The sequence below is a fragment of the Bos mutus genome, chromosome 10 (assembly GCF_027580195.1).
Source record: "Bos mutus isolate GX-2022 chromosome 10, NWIPB_WYAK_1.1, whole genome shotgun sequence".
Classification (NCBI taxonomy): Eukaryota; Metazoa; Chordata; class Mammalia; order Artiodactyla; family Bovidae; genus Bos; species Bos mutus.
In genome coordinates, this window is record NC_091626.1 from 50,315,253 (window position 1) to 50,333,423 (window position 18,171).

The 18,171-nt window shown below is 40.5% G+C and overlaps 1 protein-coding gene across 1 annotated transcript in view; it reads right to left on the reverse strand.

The window, feature by feature from the left end:
• Positions 1 to 16,234, reverse strand: part of LEO1 (LEO1 homolog, Paf1/RNA polymerase II complex component) — a 36,766-nt gene extending 20,532 nt beyond the window's left edge. The window contains exons 1-4 of the mRNA XM_005900457.3: positions 15,429 to 16,234; positions 5,805 to 6,566; positions 3,782 to 3,886; positions 870 to 964 (exon numbers count right to left, since the gene is read on the reverse strand). Of these exons, the coding sequence (XP_005900519.1) occupies positions 870 to 964; positions 3,782 to 3,886; positions 5,805 to 6,566; positions 15,429 to 15,486 (1,020 nt within the window). The 5' untranslated portion in view covers positions 15,487 to 16,234. The remainder of the gene's footprint in view (positions 1 to 869; positions 965 to 3,781; positions 3,887 to 5,804; positions 6,567 to 15,428) is intronic.
• Positions 16,235 to 18,171: the final 1,937 nt, after the last annotated feature.

The window sequence follows — 18,171 nt, forward strand, 5'->3', positions numbered from 1 at the left end:
ACCCCCCAAAACCCCCACAGAAAAACAAGATCGGTTTAGAGGCATCAAAGCAAGAAAACATCTCTTTTATGATAAATCTATCTTCCACATACTCACCAACAGAAATGTGAAATTAACAGACACTTGAATATGAAGTCACTTTATCAATTAAAATTAGAGAAAATTATCAACAAAACACACTTGCTGACATGAACAAGAAAAATGTTCAAATAAATGTTATTCAATTCACAGGTCCATGCAGTCTAGTCTCTTAAGGTGTGGGCCCACCTCACACCGGGCAGTTCTTTCTTTCTATCTTCTTTCCCGCAGTGACAACATCTTGCAAAAAAAACTACAGTACAATATCACAACCAGGAGACTGACCTGACCCAGGCGGATAAAGGACATTCCCATTACCACAAGGATTCACGCTGCCCTTTTATAGCCAATATCCACTTCCCTCTTGCCCTCATTCCGCTGCTGTAATTTCCATTAATCTTGTCTCCATTTCTATAATTCTGTCATTTCAAGACTGTTATAGGAGTGGATTTATACAGTCTTAACCTTTTGGGACTGTGTGTTTCTCACTCAGCGTAATTGCCTGGAACTTCATCCAAGTTGTTGCATATATCAGTAAATTTCATATATCAGTAAACTTTATCCAAGTTGCTGCATATATAAATCCTTTTTATTGCTGAGTAGTATTCCACAGAAGGACGTTTCAAGACAGTTTTTTCTAATCCTCCTTATAACCAAGACTTCTCTACATAAATGAGGAAGTCACACGTTCACTGTATTTCCATACTGCAATTCAGTTACCGACTTCCTCTTCCTGGCATAAAAGAGACACTTAGTTCTCTCTTACAGTTCTCACTGGTAATTTTACTTACAACAGGCTGTCCTGGAGTGGGTGGTTTATCTTCCCCATCACTCCCTGAAGATATATCATCGGCACCTCCAAAGAGATCCATGGTTCCACTATTATCTTCAATGCGAGAGGAAAAAGGCACAGTGTTTAATACCTGTAACAATGATTTTTCAAAGCTATCACTTCAACATATTCCTAAAGTTCCTAGACCCGGCACCTGGAAACCACCCAAACACAACTCTGAGCCTGGCACTCAGGGATCTAACTAGAGTGTCTGTGCAGAGGAAGAGGGCAAATCCAGTGAAGGGCAAAGTGCACAGGAGGCACTCCTTTCCTCCTTTACTTACTGTTTTTCCACTTTCCTTTATTCCTCAGGAGCCCAAATATCCTCCTACAGTCCAGATACTCAAATTTGGGGCTTAAGCACACCATACAGGCCTATTCTCCACGTCATCCCTCAGGTTTTAAAATTACAGGTCATGTCTACCCAGGCTCCCTTCCTCTCAGGAAGAACTTCACCCAAGTACAGGCAAAACAATAACATCAACTATAATCTGTAATAAACCAAAGTGGGGTAGTAAAGGAGATGACAGGAAGATAGGAGGGTGGTCAATAGGTAGACTGCTTGAAACTGAGATTATAGAAGAGTTGCCATTTTGGTAATGACATGGTCTAGGGTAAAATCATGAGAGTGAGTCACTAAGACAAGGCAAAGGACAGACCACTGAAAAAGAGAAGGAAACCTATTAAAATGGTCAAAATTCAGAACCCTGACAACATCAAATGCCGGCAAAAACGTGGAATAATAGGAACTCTCATTCACTGATTCAGGTAGGAATGCAAAACGGCACACCCACTTCGGAAGACAGTCTGCAGTTTCTTACCAAACTAAACACATTCTTACCAGATGCCCCAGAAATTGTGCTCCTTGGTGTTTACCCAAAGGACCTACACACTTATATCAACACAAAAACCTGCACACAAATGTCTACAGCTTTACTCATAATTGCCGAAATTTAGAAGCAACCGAGATGTCTTTCAGTTCGTAAATGGATAAACTGATACATCCAGACCATGGAATACAGGACTACCTTGGAGATATCTCAGGTTTGGTTCCAGACTATGCTCCTGTGCCCACCTGATTACTTTCTTCTTAGGTTTTATCATCATCTAACATGCTATATATTTCATTTACTTACCGTGTTATCATCAGTCTCTCTACCCTACCCTGACCCCAGCAGAATGTGGGTTCTACAGGGAGACGTCTTTGATTATTGCTACATTCCGAGTGCACAGAATAGTACTAGTACAAAGCAGATTCTCAGTAAATGTGAACAAAATAAAGTAATTAATATATCTGATTCTCACAACAACACTATACGGTGATAGCATCATTTCTCTCTTACAGATCAGAAACTGAAATTTAGTAAGTACTTAATTTGACCACAATCATACAGTTGGAAAGTAGAATCACAAAGATTCTAACTTGGGTTATCTGATTCCAAAGTCCATGTACGTAACTAGGAGTTATAGACCCAAAGATCTTTAAGTAAATCCCAGAGCTTGTTGTTCTGTCCAGCTGTCTCCTTTTCTCTCTAGTTGACCTGCTAAATGTTTGCTTTAGTTATACTGTTACTTGTGATAATTTATATAAGCTATTTAACATTAATGCCTAACTACCATTCAGCACAATAATGGCTGTGCAAATTATCAAAATTATGTTATTGTAACTTTTATACTAACATCTTTATTGTATAGTAATTTGCCATTTGAAATGTAGTCATACATAAACAGGTAGATCTCGTGTGTGTGTGTGTGTTAGTTGCTTAGTCGTATCTGACTCTTAGCGACCCCACAGACTGTAGCCCTCCAGGCTTCTCTATCCATGGAATTCTCCAGGCAAGAATACTGGAGTGGACCGCCATTCCCTTCTCCAGAGGAACTTCCCAATCCAGGGATTGAACCCTGGTCTCCTGCATCACAGGCAGATTCTTTACCGTCTGAGCTTCAGGGAACCCCCTCAAAGTCACTCAGTCGTGCCTGACTCTTTGTGACCCAATGGACTGTAGCCACCAGGCTCTTCTGTCCATGGGGATTCTCCAGGCTATTCTACTGGAGTGGGTAGCCATTCCCTTCTCCAGGGGATCTTCCCAACCCAGGGATCAAACCCAGTCTCCCGCATTGCAGGCAGATTCTTTACCAGCTGAGCTACCAGGGAAGTCCAGGTAGATCTTATATCCTTACAAAAAACCTACCTTATCTAACACTGGGTTTTTATGAACTCTTCATCTAAAATCAGAGAAGGCAATGGCACCCCACTCCAGTACTCTTGCCTGGAAAATCCCATGGATGGAGGAGCCTGGTAGGCTGCAGTCCATGGGGTTGCTAGAGTCGGACACAACTGAGCGACTTCACTTTCACTTTTCACTTTCATGCATTGGAGAAGGAAATGGCAACCCACTCCAGTGTTCTTGCCTGGAGAATCCCAGGGACGGGGAAGCCTGGTGGGCTGCCGTCTATGGCGTCACACAGAGTCGGACACGACTGAAGTGACTTAGCAGCATCTAAAATAGCTTGAAGAATCAGCTTCTTCATCTAATATTAACCTATTAAGAACCTAAGAACAAGCTAACAAGCTGTCCTGGAACTGTCACTATTCAACCTGAAGAACAGGCAATGCCACTTCCCCCTCAACAGAGCCTCGGGCCCCTAACAGCAGACTCACTCAGACTACAAATGAAGCAGGTCCTTCAACTACTTAAGTGTGAGCAGTTTCTCATATCTGTACAACTTCCCTGGGTACACTAAACGTATCCACACTCTTTTCTGTGAGTCCTGCAGTCGGGGGTAAACACCCAGGGTTGCGAATGTACCCTAGTTAAACGCAGAGAAAGGAATGGAAATATACATATATAAAAGAAGTAAGTAGAGTACCTTTTGGTACCTCAGTGTCACTCTCCGCTTCTGAATCAGATGCAATTGCATTCTTGCGTTTCATTCGTAAAACTTCATCCTCACTATCACTGCCTCTTGCAGATTCTGTAAGAGTAGAATCAGAAGTTCTGCATAATCATAGTCATACCATCACTTTGATTTTTTGTGTTTGAAAAGCAACATTGGAGATAAACAAACTATGGACCACCCATACACCAGAAACTTACTCAGTCATAACTAAGAATGAACTACTGACACGAGTAACGATTTGGATGCATCTCAAATGCATTACAGTAAGTGAAAGAAAAAAGGCACCACTCCTGTCTGATTTCATTTATAAGATGACATTCTCAAAAAGACAAAACCACAGTGACAGAACAGAGCAGGAGTTGTTAAGGGTCCCAGCTGGGGAAGCGTATGACTACAAACGGGACAGTATGACGGAGTTTTTTAGGGCTAGGAGAACCTTTCTGTATCATGACTGCGGTGATGGTTACAAAAATCTATACATGCGTTAATGTTAAGAGAACTCTACATACACACACAAAAAATCAACTTACTATGGTTAATTTTGAAATAAAATTAAAAAAGGAACATTGGTTTTTGTGAGCAGAAAAACTTGGGAGAATGAGAAAAGCAGTTCTATAAATTTATATACCATTCAATACAGAAGACAAAAGAGAAGGAAATATACTGTAATGGAAGACACGAATATGTCATTTCTGGATGGTACAACTGTTCACATAATTTTCAACTTCAAACCCAACCGCTGTAGAACTAGTTAAGCAGGATGACCAGCGACAAGACTCCCACTCTTAGTTTTATGTTAGTCTGCTAGTATTTGGGAAGTAGTGCATAAGCCTTAATGATTCTGGGTATTCCCAGTACAAATAACTCTACCCAGAATTAGTTATTGAATACTTACTGCAGTTTTATAGTCTATATAGACCTGTATCCATCTCTGGAAACTTTTTGACCTCCTCTCCTAAATAATGTTAAAATGCAGTCTTGAAAGCTATCCTGAGGTATATATTCCAGGGGAAAAGACCTCCCACTCCCCATACTGCAGCTCTCTAAGAAGACAGAACCAATATATAATTATAATCAATTACTTATAAAAATGAAGCAACCCAGATATTACTACAGGAAGACTTCCAACTTAATCAAAGCGACTTTTGTATAACACAAAGAAATCAGATGGTTAACTGTTTTAATATTCTATATGAAGAACGTGTTAACTTCAAGAAAACAGTGTAAGTAGCTATTATGAAAAGGGATCCAAAAGCCAAAGTTCCGCTCTATGTTTCCCGCTGTCTTCAGGGAATGAATGTTCTGATGCAAGCACATCTCCCCAGGATGAGGATGCACGTGTCAGGCTATCATAACTTACTGAGATCATCCAGCCTATGTTGTCATTCTGGATATTATGCTCCTCAGGCAACCTCCTGACTTACAATTTGGTATCCAATGAAGATTTCCCCCCAAAGGATACAATGATAAGAGAAAAATAACTGATGTTCTTGAAACAATCTTGCAATTCAATTTTTATAACTTCCTGTGGTTAGTCCGAGTAAACTCCTTGGAGCCTGATTACCTCTGGAGGATGAAATTTTGGATCTCTAATAAACTGAACTGGAAACCGGTCATTTCAATGGCACTGGGCTTTTCCCCCCAGGCACATCTATTCTCATCTGGGGCATGCTCTTCAGTTACCCACAAAAATGGAACTAACTCTATTCGGTATCTAGCTACTTTAGCACTATACACCTTGCTCTAAGACTTTCCTCTTTAAATTTTTTTCTTCCTGATCTATCATCAATGAAATGCAAGGGGAATAGACAGAAATAATACACGGATTAGGAAAATGTTTACAAGTAAAATGTATAGAGTTAGAAAAGGTTGAAATTAAGGAACAGAAGAGAAAAACCAGAGTACTAAAGGTGGGACTGTAAGAAGAATCAATGAGCCCCTGCTGTACCTCAATGCTTCTACTAAACCACTTTGGTTCTCATAAGTGTATTACCTGATTTATGGTCCTGTTCCTCTTCATCATCTGATTGCCTGTGTTCTTCATCCGAGGGCTGTGGCCTTTCATCATCAGAATTTTGCATTTTCTCTTCATCAGATATCTGTGGCCGCTCTTCATCATCTGAGTTCTGTTTCTCATCATCATTATCAGAAGCCACTGGCCGTTCATCATCAGAATTAGCCTTCTCCTCCTCAGACAGCTGTTGTCGCTCATCCTCTGAAAGCTGGGGCCTCTCCTCATCATCTGTGTTCTGCATTTTTTCATCATCATCAGAATTCTGCAGTTTATCTTCATCAGACCCTTGTGCCCTCTCCTCATCATCAGAATTTTGTATCTTTTCATCATCTGACTGATCGCTTTTATCTTCCCTGCCCCATTTTTCATCATCTGAGTGTGCTTTTTCAGAACCTTCTGCTTCCGAGTGATGACTCCCTCCATCTGATCTATGACCCTCATCCTCATCATCATTGTCATTTCGGGTTTCTGATCCACTGTGCTGATCTACATCTGACGGATCGTTGTCTTCATGGTCAGAATGCTCAGAAGCTTCTGATCTATTGTCTGATCCTTCAGAGTGATTATCACTCCCACTATGATGAGAGGCTCCCTCATCTTCACTGTCATCTCCAAACAGTTCCTTATTACTTGGTTTTCCTGCGTCATCTCTTTCATCTTGATCACTTTCACTCCCAGAGGCATTACTGCCAGAAGCAACATTCTCTTGATCAGAATCCGAGCCTGATCCAGAGTCAGAATCTATGGGATCATATAAACACAGGGTGATGTAAGCAAAAAAAAAAAAAAAAAGCAGAATAAGGAACACTAAAAGTCCATCCCAACATAAAAGCAAGGAAAAAACTTCTTAAAAGCTGTTAGAATCTATCTTCTCAGACTCTGGAAACTAAAAGTTGCAACAACCAGGGGAATGTTTAATGAGACAAAAAAAAAGCTGAATCTCAGTAAAAACACAGAACTTAGCGATCTTCTAACATACTCTGGTCCCTATCCCCACCCCCCCACTGCCCCCTACCCACCCCTTGGTCAACACTGCCTTGAAGATAATATAAAACCCTGAATTTCTGGCCCATGTGCCACTAATGGAGGGAGCAGACAGCACATCATTCGCAAAGAATCATGGTTGTTAGTTCTGATCTGTCTGGTGGATCACTGAAGGGACTGACTCAAAGGACTTGACTTTATCACACATAACTTGGAACACTCTTGTTGCTAAGGTGGATACTCAAAACATTTTACAGGTAGATGTATTAGTTTCGTCTGCTTGGGACAATGAATAACAGTTAGGGCAAACAACAGACTAACTAAAAAGCTTGGTTGAAAAGGCTGCTGCTGCTGCTAAGTTGCTTCAGTTGTGTCCGACTCTGTGTGACCCCATAGACGGCAGCCCATCAGGCTCCCCCATCCCCGGGATTCTCCAGGCAAGAATACTGGAGTGGGTTGCCATTTCCTTCTCCATGAAAAGGCTGAGGAATGACATAATATGGGCAGTAAGGACTTTAAAAGGATGACAAAACTTCTAGAGGAAAACACAGGCAGAACACTCTCTTACACAAATCACAGCAAGAGCTCTTTCAATCCATCTCCCAGATAATGGAAATAAAAACAAAAACAAACAATGGGACCTATTTAAACTCAACAGCTTTTGTATAGCAAAGGAAACAATAAGCAAAATGAAAAGACAACCCACAGATTGGGAGAAAACATTTACAAATGATATAACCAATAAGGGATTAGTCTCCAAAATTTACAAACAGCTTATGACACTTAACAGCATCAAAACAAATAACCCACTCGAAAAATGGACAGACGACCCAAAGAGATGTTTCTCCAAAGAGGACATACAGATGGCCAACAAGCACATGAAAAGATGTGCACATCGCTAATTACTTAGTGAGTGAGTGAGTTAAGTCGCTCAGTTGTGTCTGACTCTTTGTGACCCCATGGACTGCAGCCTACCAGGCGTCTCCGTCCATTGGATTTTCCAGGCAAGGGTACTGGAGTGGGTTGCCATTTCCTTCTCCAGGAGATCTTCCCGACCCAGGGATTGAACCCAGGTCTCCTGCATTATAGGCAGATGCTTTTACCATCTGAGCCACCAAGGAAGATTCTCTGACAATTATTAGAGTAATGCAAATCAAAACTACAATGAGCTACCACCTCACACAGGTCAGAATGGTTATCATCAAAAAATCCACAAACAACAAACACTGGAGAGGGTGTAGAGAGAAGGGAAGCCTCCAACACTGTTGGTGGGAATGTAAATTGATACAGCCACTATGGAGAACAGTATGGAGATTCCTTACAAAACTAAAAACAGAGCTACCATATGACCCTGCAATCCCATTCCTGGGCATATACCCAGAGGAAAACATGATCTGAAAGGATACATGCACCCCAATGTTCATTGCAGCACCATTCACAACAGTCAAGACAAGGAAGCAACCTAAATGTCCATCAACAGAGGAATGGACTAAAACATGGTATATATATACAATGAAATATTACTCGGCCATTAAAACATAATGAAATAAGGCATATGCAGCAATATGGATGGACCTAGACAGTGTCATACTGAGTGAAACAAGTCAGACAGAGAAGGAGAAACATCGTATAACATCCCTTATATGTGGAATCTAAAAAGGAATGATACAAATGAACTTACTTACAAAACAGAAAGAGACTCATAGACTTAGAAAACAAACTTATAGTTGCTGGGGGGAAGGGATAGTTAGGGACTTTGGGAAGATTATGTACACACTGCAATATTCAAAATGGATAACCAACAAAGACCTATTGTATAGCACATGGAACTCTGCTCAACTTTATTTGGCAGCCTGGATGAGAAAGGGGTTTTGGGGAGAATGGATACATGTATATGTATGGCTGAGTCCCTTCACTGTTCTCCTGAAACAAACACAACATTGTTAATGGGCTATATCCTAATACAAAATCAAAAGTTTGTTATAGAGAAAAAAAAAAAACCTCCCACAATAAATGAAACAAACAAATAAAACCCTCCCATATATTCTTGGCAATCTGGAAAGCCATGCACTTCCCCAGGGCTGTGCACATGCTCAAGAAAGAACCAAGAGGGCCCTAAGACCTCACTTCTGGTTGACCTTCAGGCTCCATGAAAGCAAGAAACGAAAGCAAAGACAGGGCGTAAGCTACTTGGTGGAGTGCTAAAACCGTGCCCTAACACACACAGAGACAACCTGTGAAGTCTGGAAGTTCTTCTGTGATTGTTGTTGTTTCTTTTTCTGCATATAAGGAAACCTCTGTCCAATCACTAGCTGACCACTAAGCTAATGGAGCAGAAACTTTAGTGGTCACATACAAAAATTGCAGACTTTACAAAATTAGTTCAAAAGAGTCAACAATAATTACTACAACAAATAGCAACAATAAATGCTGGGGGTGGGGGTGGGGAAGGGAGTGTGCTGTCCTGAGTTGCCGCAATATAATTTCAAAATGTCCAATTATCAACAAAAACTTATAATGCCTGCAAAGAAACAATGAAGTATGGCCCATACATGTAAAAGAAAGGTTACAATTTGTCCCTAAAGAAGCCCAGACAATGAAAATGATATCTTATCAAATACAGAATATCAATAAAAAGACAGATATTATTTTTCCAAAAACTGAACAGAAAATCTGGAGTTGAAAAGTATAACTGAAATGAAAAATTCATTAGAGGTAAACAACAGATGTGAGTGAGAAGAAGAAAGAATCAGGAAACTTAAAAGATACATAATTGAGATTATCCAGTCTGGTGAACAAGAGAAAAGAATGAAGAAAATGAAGAGTCTAAAATACTTGTAAGAAAACTGCAAGTGTACCAATCTATGCATAATGGGGGTTCCAGAAGAGAAAAAAAAGAGAAAGGGACAGGAAATACATTTGAAGACATAACAGCCAAAAACTTCCCAAATCTGATGAAAGACATGAGCATACACATCAAAGCTGTTTAACAAATACCAAGAAGGATAAAGTTAAAGAGACAGCACCCAAGCGCATCATTATCAAACCACCTAAGACAAAGAAAAATCCTAAAAGCAGCAAAAAAGAAACAACTCATCCCATACAAAGGATCACTGGTAAGGATAACAGCTGATTTCTCATCAGAAACCATAAAAACCAGGAGGCAATGGGATGAAATATTCAAAGTGCTGAGATAATCAAGAACTTTATATTCAACAAAACTATTCTTCAAAAATGAAGGAATTATAAACAACAACACAAGATGAACTGTACTTCCTCAAAATGAAAAGCTTTTGTGCAAGAAAGGATATTATCAAGAAAGTGAAAAAACAACCTATAAAATGGGAGAAAATATCTGCAAACCATATATATGATGCATATGTAATGCAAACAGTGAGAGACTTAATTTTCTTGGAAACAGTGAGAGACTTTATTTTCTTGGGCTCCAAAATCACTGCAGATGGTGAATGCAGCCATGGAATTAACAGATGCTTGCTCCTTGGAAGAAAAGCTAAGACAAATCTAGACAGCTTATTAAAAAAGCAGAGACAATACTTTGCTGACAAAGGTCCATCTAGTCAAAGCTATGATTTTTCCCGTAGTCATGTATGGATGTGAGAGCTAAACCATTAGAAAGCTGAGCACTGAAGAATTGATACTTTTGAACTGTGGTGTTGGAAAAGCCTCTAGAGTCCCTTGGACTGCAAGATCAAACCAGTCAATCCTAAAGGCAATCAACCCTAAATGTTCATTGGAAGGACTGATGCTGAAGCGGAAGCTCCAATACTTTGACCACCTGATGTTCAGAGCCGAATCATTAGAAAAGACCCTAAGGCTGGGAAAGATTGAAGACAGAAGGGGATGACAGAGGAGGAGATGGTTGGATGGCATCACCGACTCAATGGACATGAGTTCAAGCAAGCTCCGGGAGATGATGAAGGACAGGGAAGCCTGGCATGCTGCAGTCCATGGGGTCGCAAAGAGTCGAACATGACTGAGTGACTGAACAACAACAATCTGGAATATATAAAGAATGTTTACAACAACAACAAAAAAACAAACAACCCATTTTAAAAAATGGACATTGAACTTGAATATACATTTCTCCACGGTTACATACACATGAAACAAATACATGAAAAGATGCTCAACATCATTGGCCATTAGGAAATGCAAATTGAAACCACAATGAAATATCACTTGACACCAACAGTGATGGCTATATTTTAAAAAGGGGTAAAGAAAAGGTAAAATAGATATTGGCAAAGATGTGAAGAAATAGAATCCTCAAACATTGCAGGTGCTAATGTAAAATGGTTACAAAACTGGTTGGCTGGTCCAAAAATGGTTTGGTTGCTCCTCAAAAAGTAAAACAAAGAATCATATGACTCAGCAGTTCCACCCCTACATATATATATACAATTCCACCCCAAGAGAACTGGAAACAGGCACTTACACAAATACTTGTAAACAAATGTTCACAGCATCACTATTTAAATAGCCAAAACATGGAAACAACCCAATGTTCACCAGTGGCTACATAAACACTGGGATATATACACAGAGTGAATACTATTCAATCATTTAAAAGAAATGAGGTATTGATACATACAATATGGATGAATTTCAAAAACACGATGGCAAGAGATAGAAATCAGACACAAAAGGCCACATGTTGTATGAGTCCCCTTATATGAAATGTCCAGAACATAGAAAATCCATAGACGTAAAAAGCAGATTGGTGGTTGACGGGGGCTAGTGAAAGGAGCAAATGGTAAGTAACTGCTCAATGGGTGTAGTGTTTTATTTTGAGGTTATGCAAATGTTTTAGAACTAGACAGAGGTGGTGGCTGCAGGGCATTTTAAATGTACTAAATACCACTAAATTGTTCACATAAAAATGGCATATTCAGCAACCAAACTGAAAAGAACTAAAACTGTCACTATTTGCAGATGACACATTATATATAGAAAGTCCTACAGACTCCACCAGAAAACTGCTGCTGCTGAGTCGCTTCAGTCGTGTCCGACTCTGTGCGACCCCATAGACGGCAGCCCACCAGGCTCCCTGTCCCTGGGATTCTCCAGGCAAGAACGCTGGAGTGGGTTGCCATTTCCTTCTCCAAGACTAATAAATAAATTTAGTAAAGTTGCAGAATATAAAATCAATACACAGTTGTGTTTCTATATATAAATAATAAGCTAACAGAGAAATTAAGAAAATAATCCCACTTATAACTGCAACAAAAAGAATAAAATACTTAGGAATCAATTTAACCAAAAAAGGTGAAAGACCTGTACAGTGAAAACTGTAATGCAGTGATGAAAGAAACTGAAGACACAAATAAACGGAAAGGTTGCGCATGGATTAGAACAATCGATACTGTTAAAATATCCACACTAACCAAAGTAATCTACATTTTAAACACAATCCCTATCAAAATTCTAATGGCATTTTTTATAGAAATAGAACAAAGAACTCTAAAATTTGTGTGAAACCACACATACACACAAACCCATACAGTCAAAGCAATGTTGAGAAAAAAAGAATAAAGCTGGAGGCATCATGCCCTTGATTTCAAACTGTATTACAGACACATAAATCACTGCAACAGAATAAAAAACTCAGAAATAAAGCCACACATATATGGTCAATTAATTTACAACAAAGGAGCATGCCAAGAATACACAATGAGGAAAGAACAATAAATGGTGTTGAGAAAGCTGGATCGCAATATGTAAAAGAATGAAACTGGGCCACTATCTTATTACACCATACACAAAATTTAACTCTAAATGGATCAGACTTAAATTTCAGACCTGAAACCATAAAATTCCTAGAAGAAAACATAGGCAGTAAGCTCCTTGACATCGGGCTTGGTTATCATTTTTTTGGATTTGACACCAAAAGCAATGACAACTAAAGCAAAAATAAACAAGTGTGACATATCAAGCTAAAACACTTCTACACAGCAAAGGAAACCATCAACAAAATGTAAAGGTAATCTACTGAATAGGGTAAAATATTCACAAATCATATATCTGATAAAGGATTCAGTTCAGTTCAGTCGCTCAGCAATGTCCGACTCTTTGCGATTCCATGAATCGCAGCACGCCACCAAAAATATATAAAGAGCTCATATTATATATATAGATCTCAACGGGCAGAAGACCTGAATAGACATTTTTCCAAAAAAGACATACCAATAGGTACATGAAAAGATGCTCAACATCACTAATTGAAAGAGAAATGAAAATCAAAACCACAGTTGGAATGACTATTATCAAAAAGACAAAAAATAACAAGTGTTGGAGAGAATATGGAGAAGAGGGAACATTTGTACACTAATGGTAGGATTGTAAAGAGGTGCAGTCACTATGGAAAACAGTATGGAAATGTTTCAGAAAAAGAACAGAACTACTATATGATCCAGCTAGTCCACTTCTGGGTATTTATCCAAAGGACACAAAAACATTAATTTGAAAAAATATATGCACACCTATGTTCACTGCATTATCAAAATACGGAAAAAACCTAAATGTCCATCTATGGACAAACAAAATGTGGTGCATACAAACAACAAAATATTATCCACACCACTATAAATATGGCATATATACAAAGGAATATTATTCAGCCATAAAAAAAGAAGGAAATCTTGGGAATTCCTTGGCAGTCTAGTAGTTAGAGCTCAGAGCTTTGGCTGCCATAGCCCAGGTTCAATCCCTGGTTGGGGAACTAAGATCCCACAGGCCACACATGTTTTGTCAGAACTCTCCACCATGACCTGACCATTCTGAGTGGCCCTGCACAGCATGGCTCATAGTTTCATATGTGATCATCTTGGTTAGATTTCTGTGATACTGGTTTTCTTTTGAAAGCTGTGGGATTATTAAGTTCTTGCTTCTATCTGCCATCTGATGGATGAGGATAAGAGGACTGTGTACGTTCCCTGATGGGAGGGACTGGCTGGGGGGGAAACTGGGTCCTGCTCTCCCGGTGCAGGGATTTGCCAAGTAATCTTTAATCCAATTGTCCGCTAATGGGTTGGGCTGTGCTCCCTCCCTGATAGCTGTTTGGCCTAACAACTCTCAGATGGTTAAGAATGTAGCAATGCAGGTGATGTGGGTTCAATCCCTAGGTCAGAAGGATCCCCTGGAGAAGGGAATGGCAACCCACTCCAGTATTCTTGCCTGGAGAATTCCATGGACAGAGGAGCCTGGCGGGTTACAGTTCATAGAGTCACAAACAGCTGGACACGACTGAGCGACTAACACTAACAACTGAGGCAACCCAGTCTTGGAGTCTACAGGCTCTATGTTAGGGCTACCGGGGACCTCCCAAAAGGACTTATGTCAACCCATGCCTCCCAGGACTGCAGCTGCCAGTGCCCCTGTCCCTGCGGCAGGCCGTTTCCGACCCTCACCTCTGCAGGAGACCTTCAAACACTCACTACTGCTTCTACCTATTCAATTATTTATGTATTAAGCGATGAAGTTAACTGAGGGAGGGTGATGATCTTTGCGTCATTATAATCCCTACACTTAGCAAAGTCGCTATAATACGATAGGGGATCTATAAAGGATGAATGAATGAACTTCATGGAAGTGAGTGATGCCAGGGTTCACATGGCTCCGGTTCCTAGAAGGGTGAATGGGATACGGACAAATACAGAAGATAGGGTAATGAAAACATTAGAAAAGTAAGTGTAACAAGAGTATAAGTATAGTATAAGGGCTCTATACTTCCAGACCTATCCTGACCAGAACCTTCAGGACATCCATCCTGGCAGAGCCCTCACACTAGATTCCACTTGGTGCTCCCCTGCATCATGAACATACACTTATTAATTCATTTCATCACCAAATCCTTCATCCCTTCTCTCCAAACACTGACTTCATATGCTCCCCAATCTAATACCACCGACTCAAAGAAAATTCTAGAGTTTTGTACAGGTTCTCGGAGGACACGGCAATCCACTCCAGTACTCTTGCCTGGAAAATCCCATGGACGAAGGAGCCTGGTAGGCTAGAGTCCACGGGGTCGCAAAGAGTCAGACATGACTGAGCGACTTCACTTCTTCGGAGGACACATTATCTCCAGCGCGTAACACCTATATGCAGCCCTACCCCAGTAACCTTCCCAGTCTTCTCACCCAGACATTTTAAACTTTCCATCACGCCACGTTCTGGTTTCATTCAAAAGGACAATCAGAGCCCCTCTGCAAATTCATCCAGTCCATACCCATGTTCCTGAACACGTAATTTCCATTCATTCACAACAGTCCATGTGCAAGGCAGGGCAGAGCAGGACTCTAAGGTTCCTCCTCTCGCTGCGCCGGCTCACCGGCCTCCATTCCTGCCCCGCGCCTAGGAGGCTCGGCTTGCTCGATTGACACCAAGAATCTCGAGGCACACATTCTGCATTTGTCCCTTCATCCCCTCCCTCGGGAAAAGGCTGGCACCGCCGGGAGGGCAGGGGGCGCTGAGGCAGAAGTAGAGGAAGCGCCATCCGCCAGCGGCGCCAGAGCATTCACAGACCCGGAATCGGGTCGCTGTAGGGCTCCCGCCGGAGAAGGCCCACCACGCTCGCCTCCACCGAAGCCCTGCGGACCCCACCTTTACGCTCAGGATCGCTGTCGGCGTCGCTCCCGAATAGGTCCTCCATATCCGCCATTGCAGCGCACGTCCGCCGCAGTCTTGACCGGGAGCGGCTCCCCGACTGCGTTTACGGCACGGAACCAACGAAACGCGACAGTGTCGCAAAGACTTGCTAAAAAGTCTCCTTTTCTACTGGAAGCTTGTTTTCGCTTGCACTTTGAACCCGCACTTGCCCACGCTCTTACGTCCAGCAACCCCGCCCTTCGTCAATATCTGTTCTTATTCGCGAGGATTCTCACCTGAGTACATCAGGTCTGATGTCAGTGGAGGGGGTGGTATTTGGGGGCTCCCAGGAAGGGCCTGTGACTGTGTTAAACCTGCCTGGAGTCAGGCCTGCAGTCCTTTGTTTTATACGGATCAGCTGTTATCAAATTGTTGAGGACTCAAAATGCTTTTGTTTATGTGGCTTGTATCTATTGATATTTACTGTAATAGTAATTAAGGCAGAAATTTTAAAACGTCGTTGTACAATAATAAACGAGTTAACCTAAAATAGCATTTTAAGATTTTAAGTGACTTATTTCTGAAAATTGAAGAGTGGAATTATTTACAGTTTTGAAAGCGTCTTTGGTATCTGCCTCAAATGAAAACAGCTGAATTCTCATACCTGCTTCTGCATTCAGTCTTGAGAAAGGTTTTGGTTGAAGCTTGTGAAGAAAATCGGTCCTCACACACACATATGTGTGTGATCGGAAGAGGAAGGACCTCTCATACCCCTAAAAGGGTCATCTTCTGACCAGTCTGACAACAACTTTGCTTGCTTGCTAAGTCACTTCAGTCGTGTCCGACTCTGTGTGACCCCATAGACGGCAGCCCACCAGGCTCCCGCGTCCCTGGGATTCTCCAAGCAAGAACACTGGAGTGGGTTGCCATTTCCTTCTCCAATGCGTGAAAGTGAGAAGTGAAAGTGAAGTCGCTCAGTCGTGTCCAACTCTTAGCGACCCCATGGACTGCAGCCCACCAGGCTCATCCATCCGTGGGATTTTCCAGGCAAGAGTACTGGAGTGGGGTGCCATTGCCTTCTCCAGACCACAACTTTAGAGTACTGTATGTCAGATATCAAAAATGTGCCATCCTAACCCGGTACACACTTTTATATAAAATTGAAACAAATAATCACAAAACAGTACTGATTACTAAGATGCAACCTGAGATTTCCTATTCTCTTTTATTTTATTCTGTTTAAGCTTGTTTTATTCTGACAGGCAGTGCATCTACTAAATTGATTTCGTGATTTATTTAATGGCTTGCAGCCTGCAGCTAGAAAAACACAATTTCAATTCCATTGACTTATTTTTTCAGGAAAAAAACTAATTTTGCTGGGGAATGTGGTTAAACAATTGCACATTATAAAATCAGGCAGTAATAGAATTTTTTAATAGGTCAGTGCTAGATAAACCCTTTTGCTTTACAGAAGCTCAAAGAAATGAAGTGACTTGGATATGTTAAACAACTAGGTCTTTTCTAGGAATTTTGAATTTTCAGAAATGTACATCCAGTGTTAAGATATTATCTGATTAGCTCAATATGGGGGCTTTGATCAACAGTAGATTTTTTAGTTTGGAGGTTATGAGGTATATTTTTGTTGTAAATAGGAGTGCCTGATAGGGTTTAAATGGACAAGAAGTGGGACTGAGTATGTTATCCTAGAGCTATTGTGTATAAAATGGATAATATAAGAGTAAGTAGACGGGATCACTTTAAAACTTTCTGGAATGCTGGAAAAACCAGTATTCTATGTGATTGTGATTCAGTTTCATTTTCATTTGGAATACTGTCCTTGAAAAGAGCATTGATTAAATCGTAACAAATTGAATTACAGTGAGGCCTGCTGAATCACCCTACCCACCTTGACTAGCAGAATTAATGTGTCTATCTCATATGAATAGTGCAAAACAAATAACTTCTGGTTCCTTGATTTGTTTTTTGTTTGTTTTTGCTATACATTGCTCTTCTATTCAAGTTGTCTTCAGACAGGATCTAATACATTTAATTAGATTTCAGCTTAATTAGTCACAGGTAGTGCTTGCCTGAGGTTACACCCAGATCACTATCATTGATGTTTACAGTGTTCAAATAACCTTTTCATTTACTAGCAGAGCTGGACAGGTTTATCCTATTGGGTTTGTGTTTTACTTTAACTTTGGGTATTAAGATTCATTCATTCATTTATTCATTAAGATAATCTTTTCTTTTGCTCTAGGGATGGAAAATCTCATATGTTAGGTGAGTAACTGGATAAAACATCTCCAGGATAGCTTTATCATTTTTTTCCAGTTTTTGAGAGTTTGTCTTTTTCCCATGTTCTGCCTTCATAAGATCCTCAAAATAGTAACCAATACCCACTAGTCAAAGAACAAAGATTAAACTAGGTTGGCTCACACAACACAAATAACATGACACAGTTAGTGTAACATTACAAACACTTCTATAAGGTATCTATCTTTAAAATTGATAAAAATCTATGCTTCCATCAAGTTGCAAAACAGAAATATTTGTTATAATGTTTGTATAACATCTGAAAGACTTAGAGGAAAAACAACAGTTTGATTAAACAATACATTAACTGCAAATTCACTCCATTTATGGTAAACTGCCACCCCATGGGAGGATCGTGTGGCTCATTTCTGAGTACTTTGTGGATGGAGTTAGCCTTTAGGAGGCACAGCTTGATCTGAGCTAAAGAGAAGAATTCCCAAAG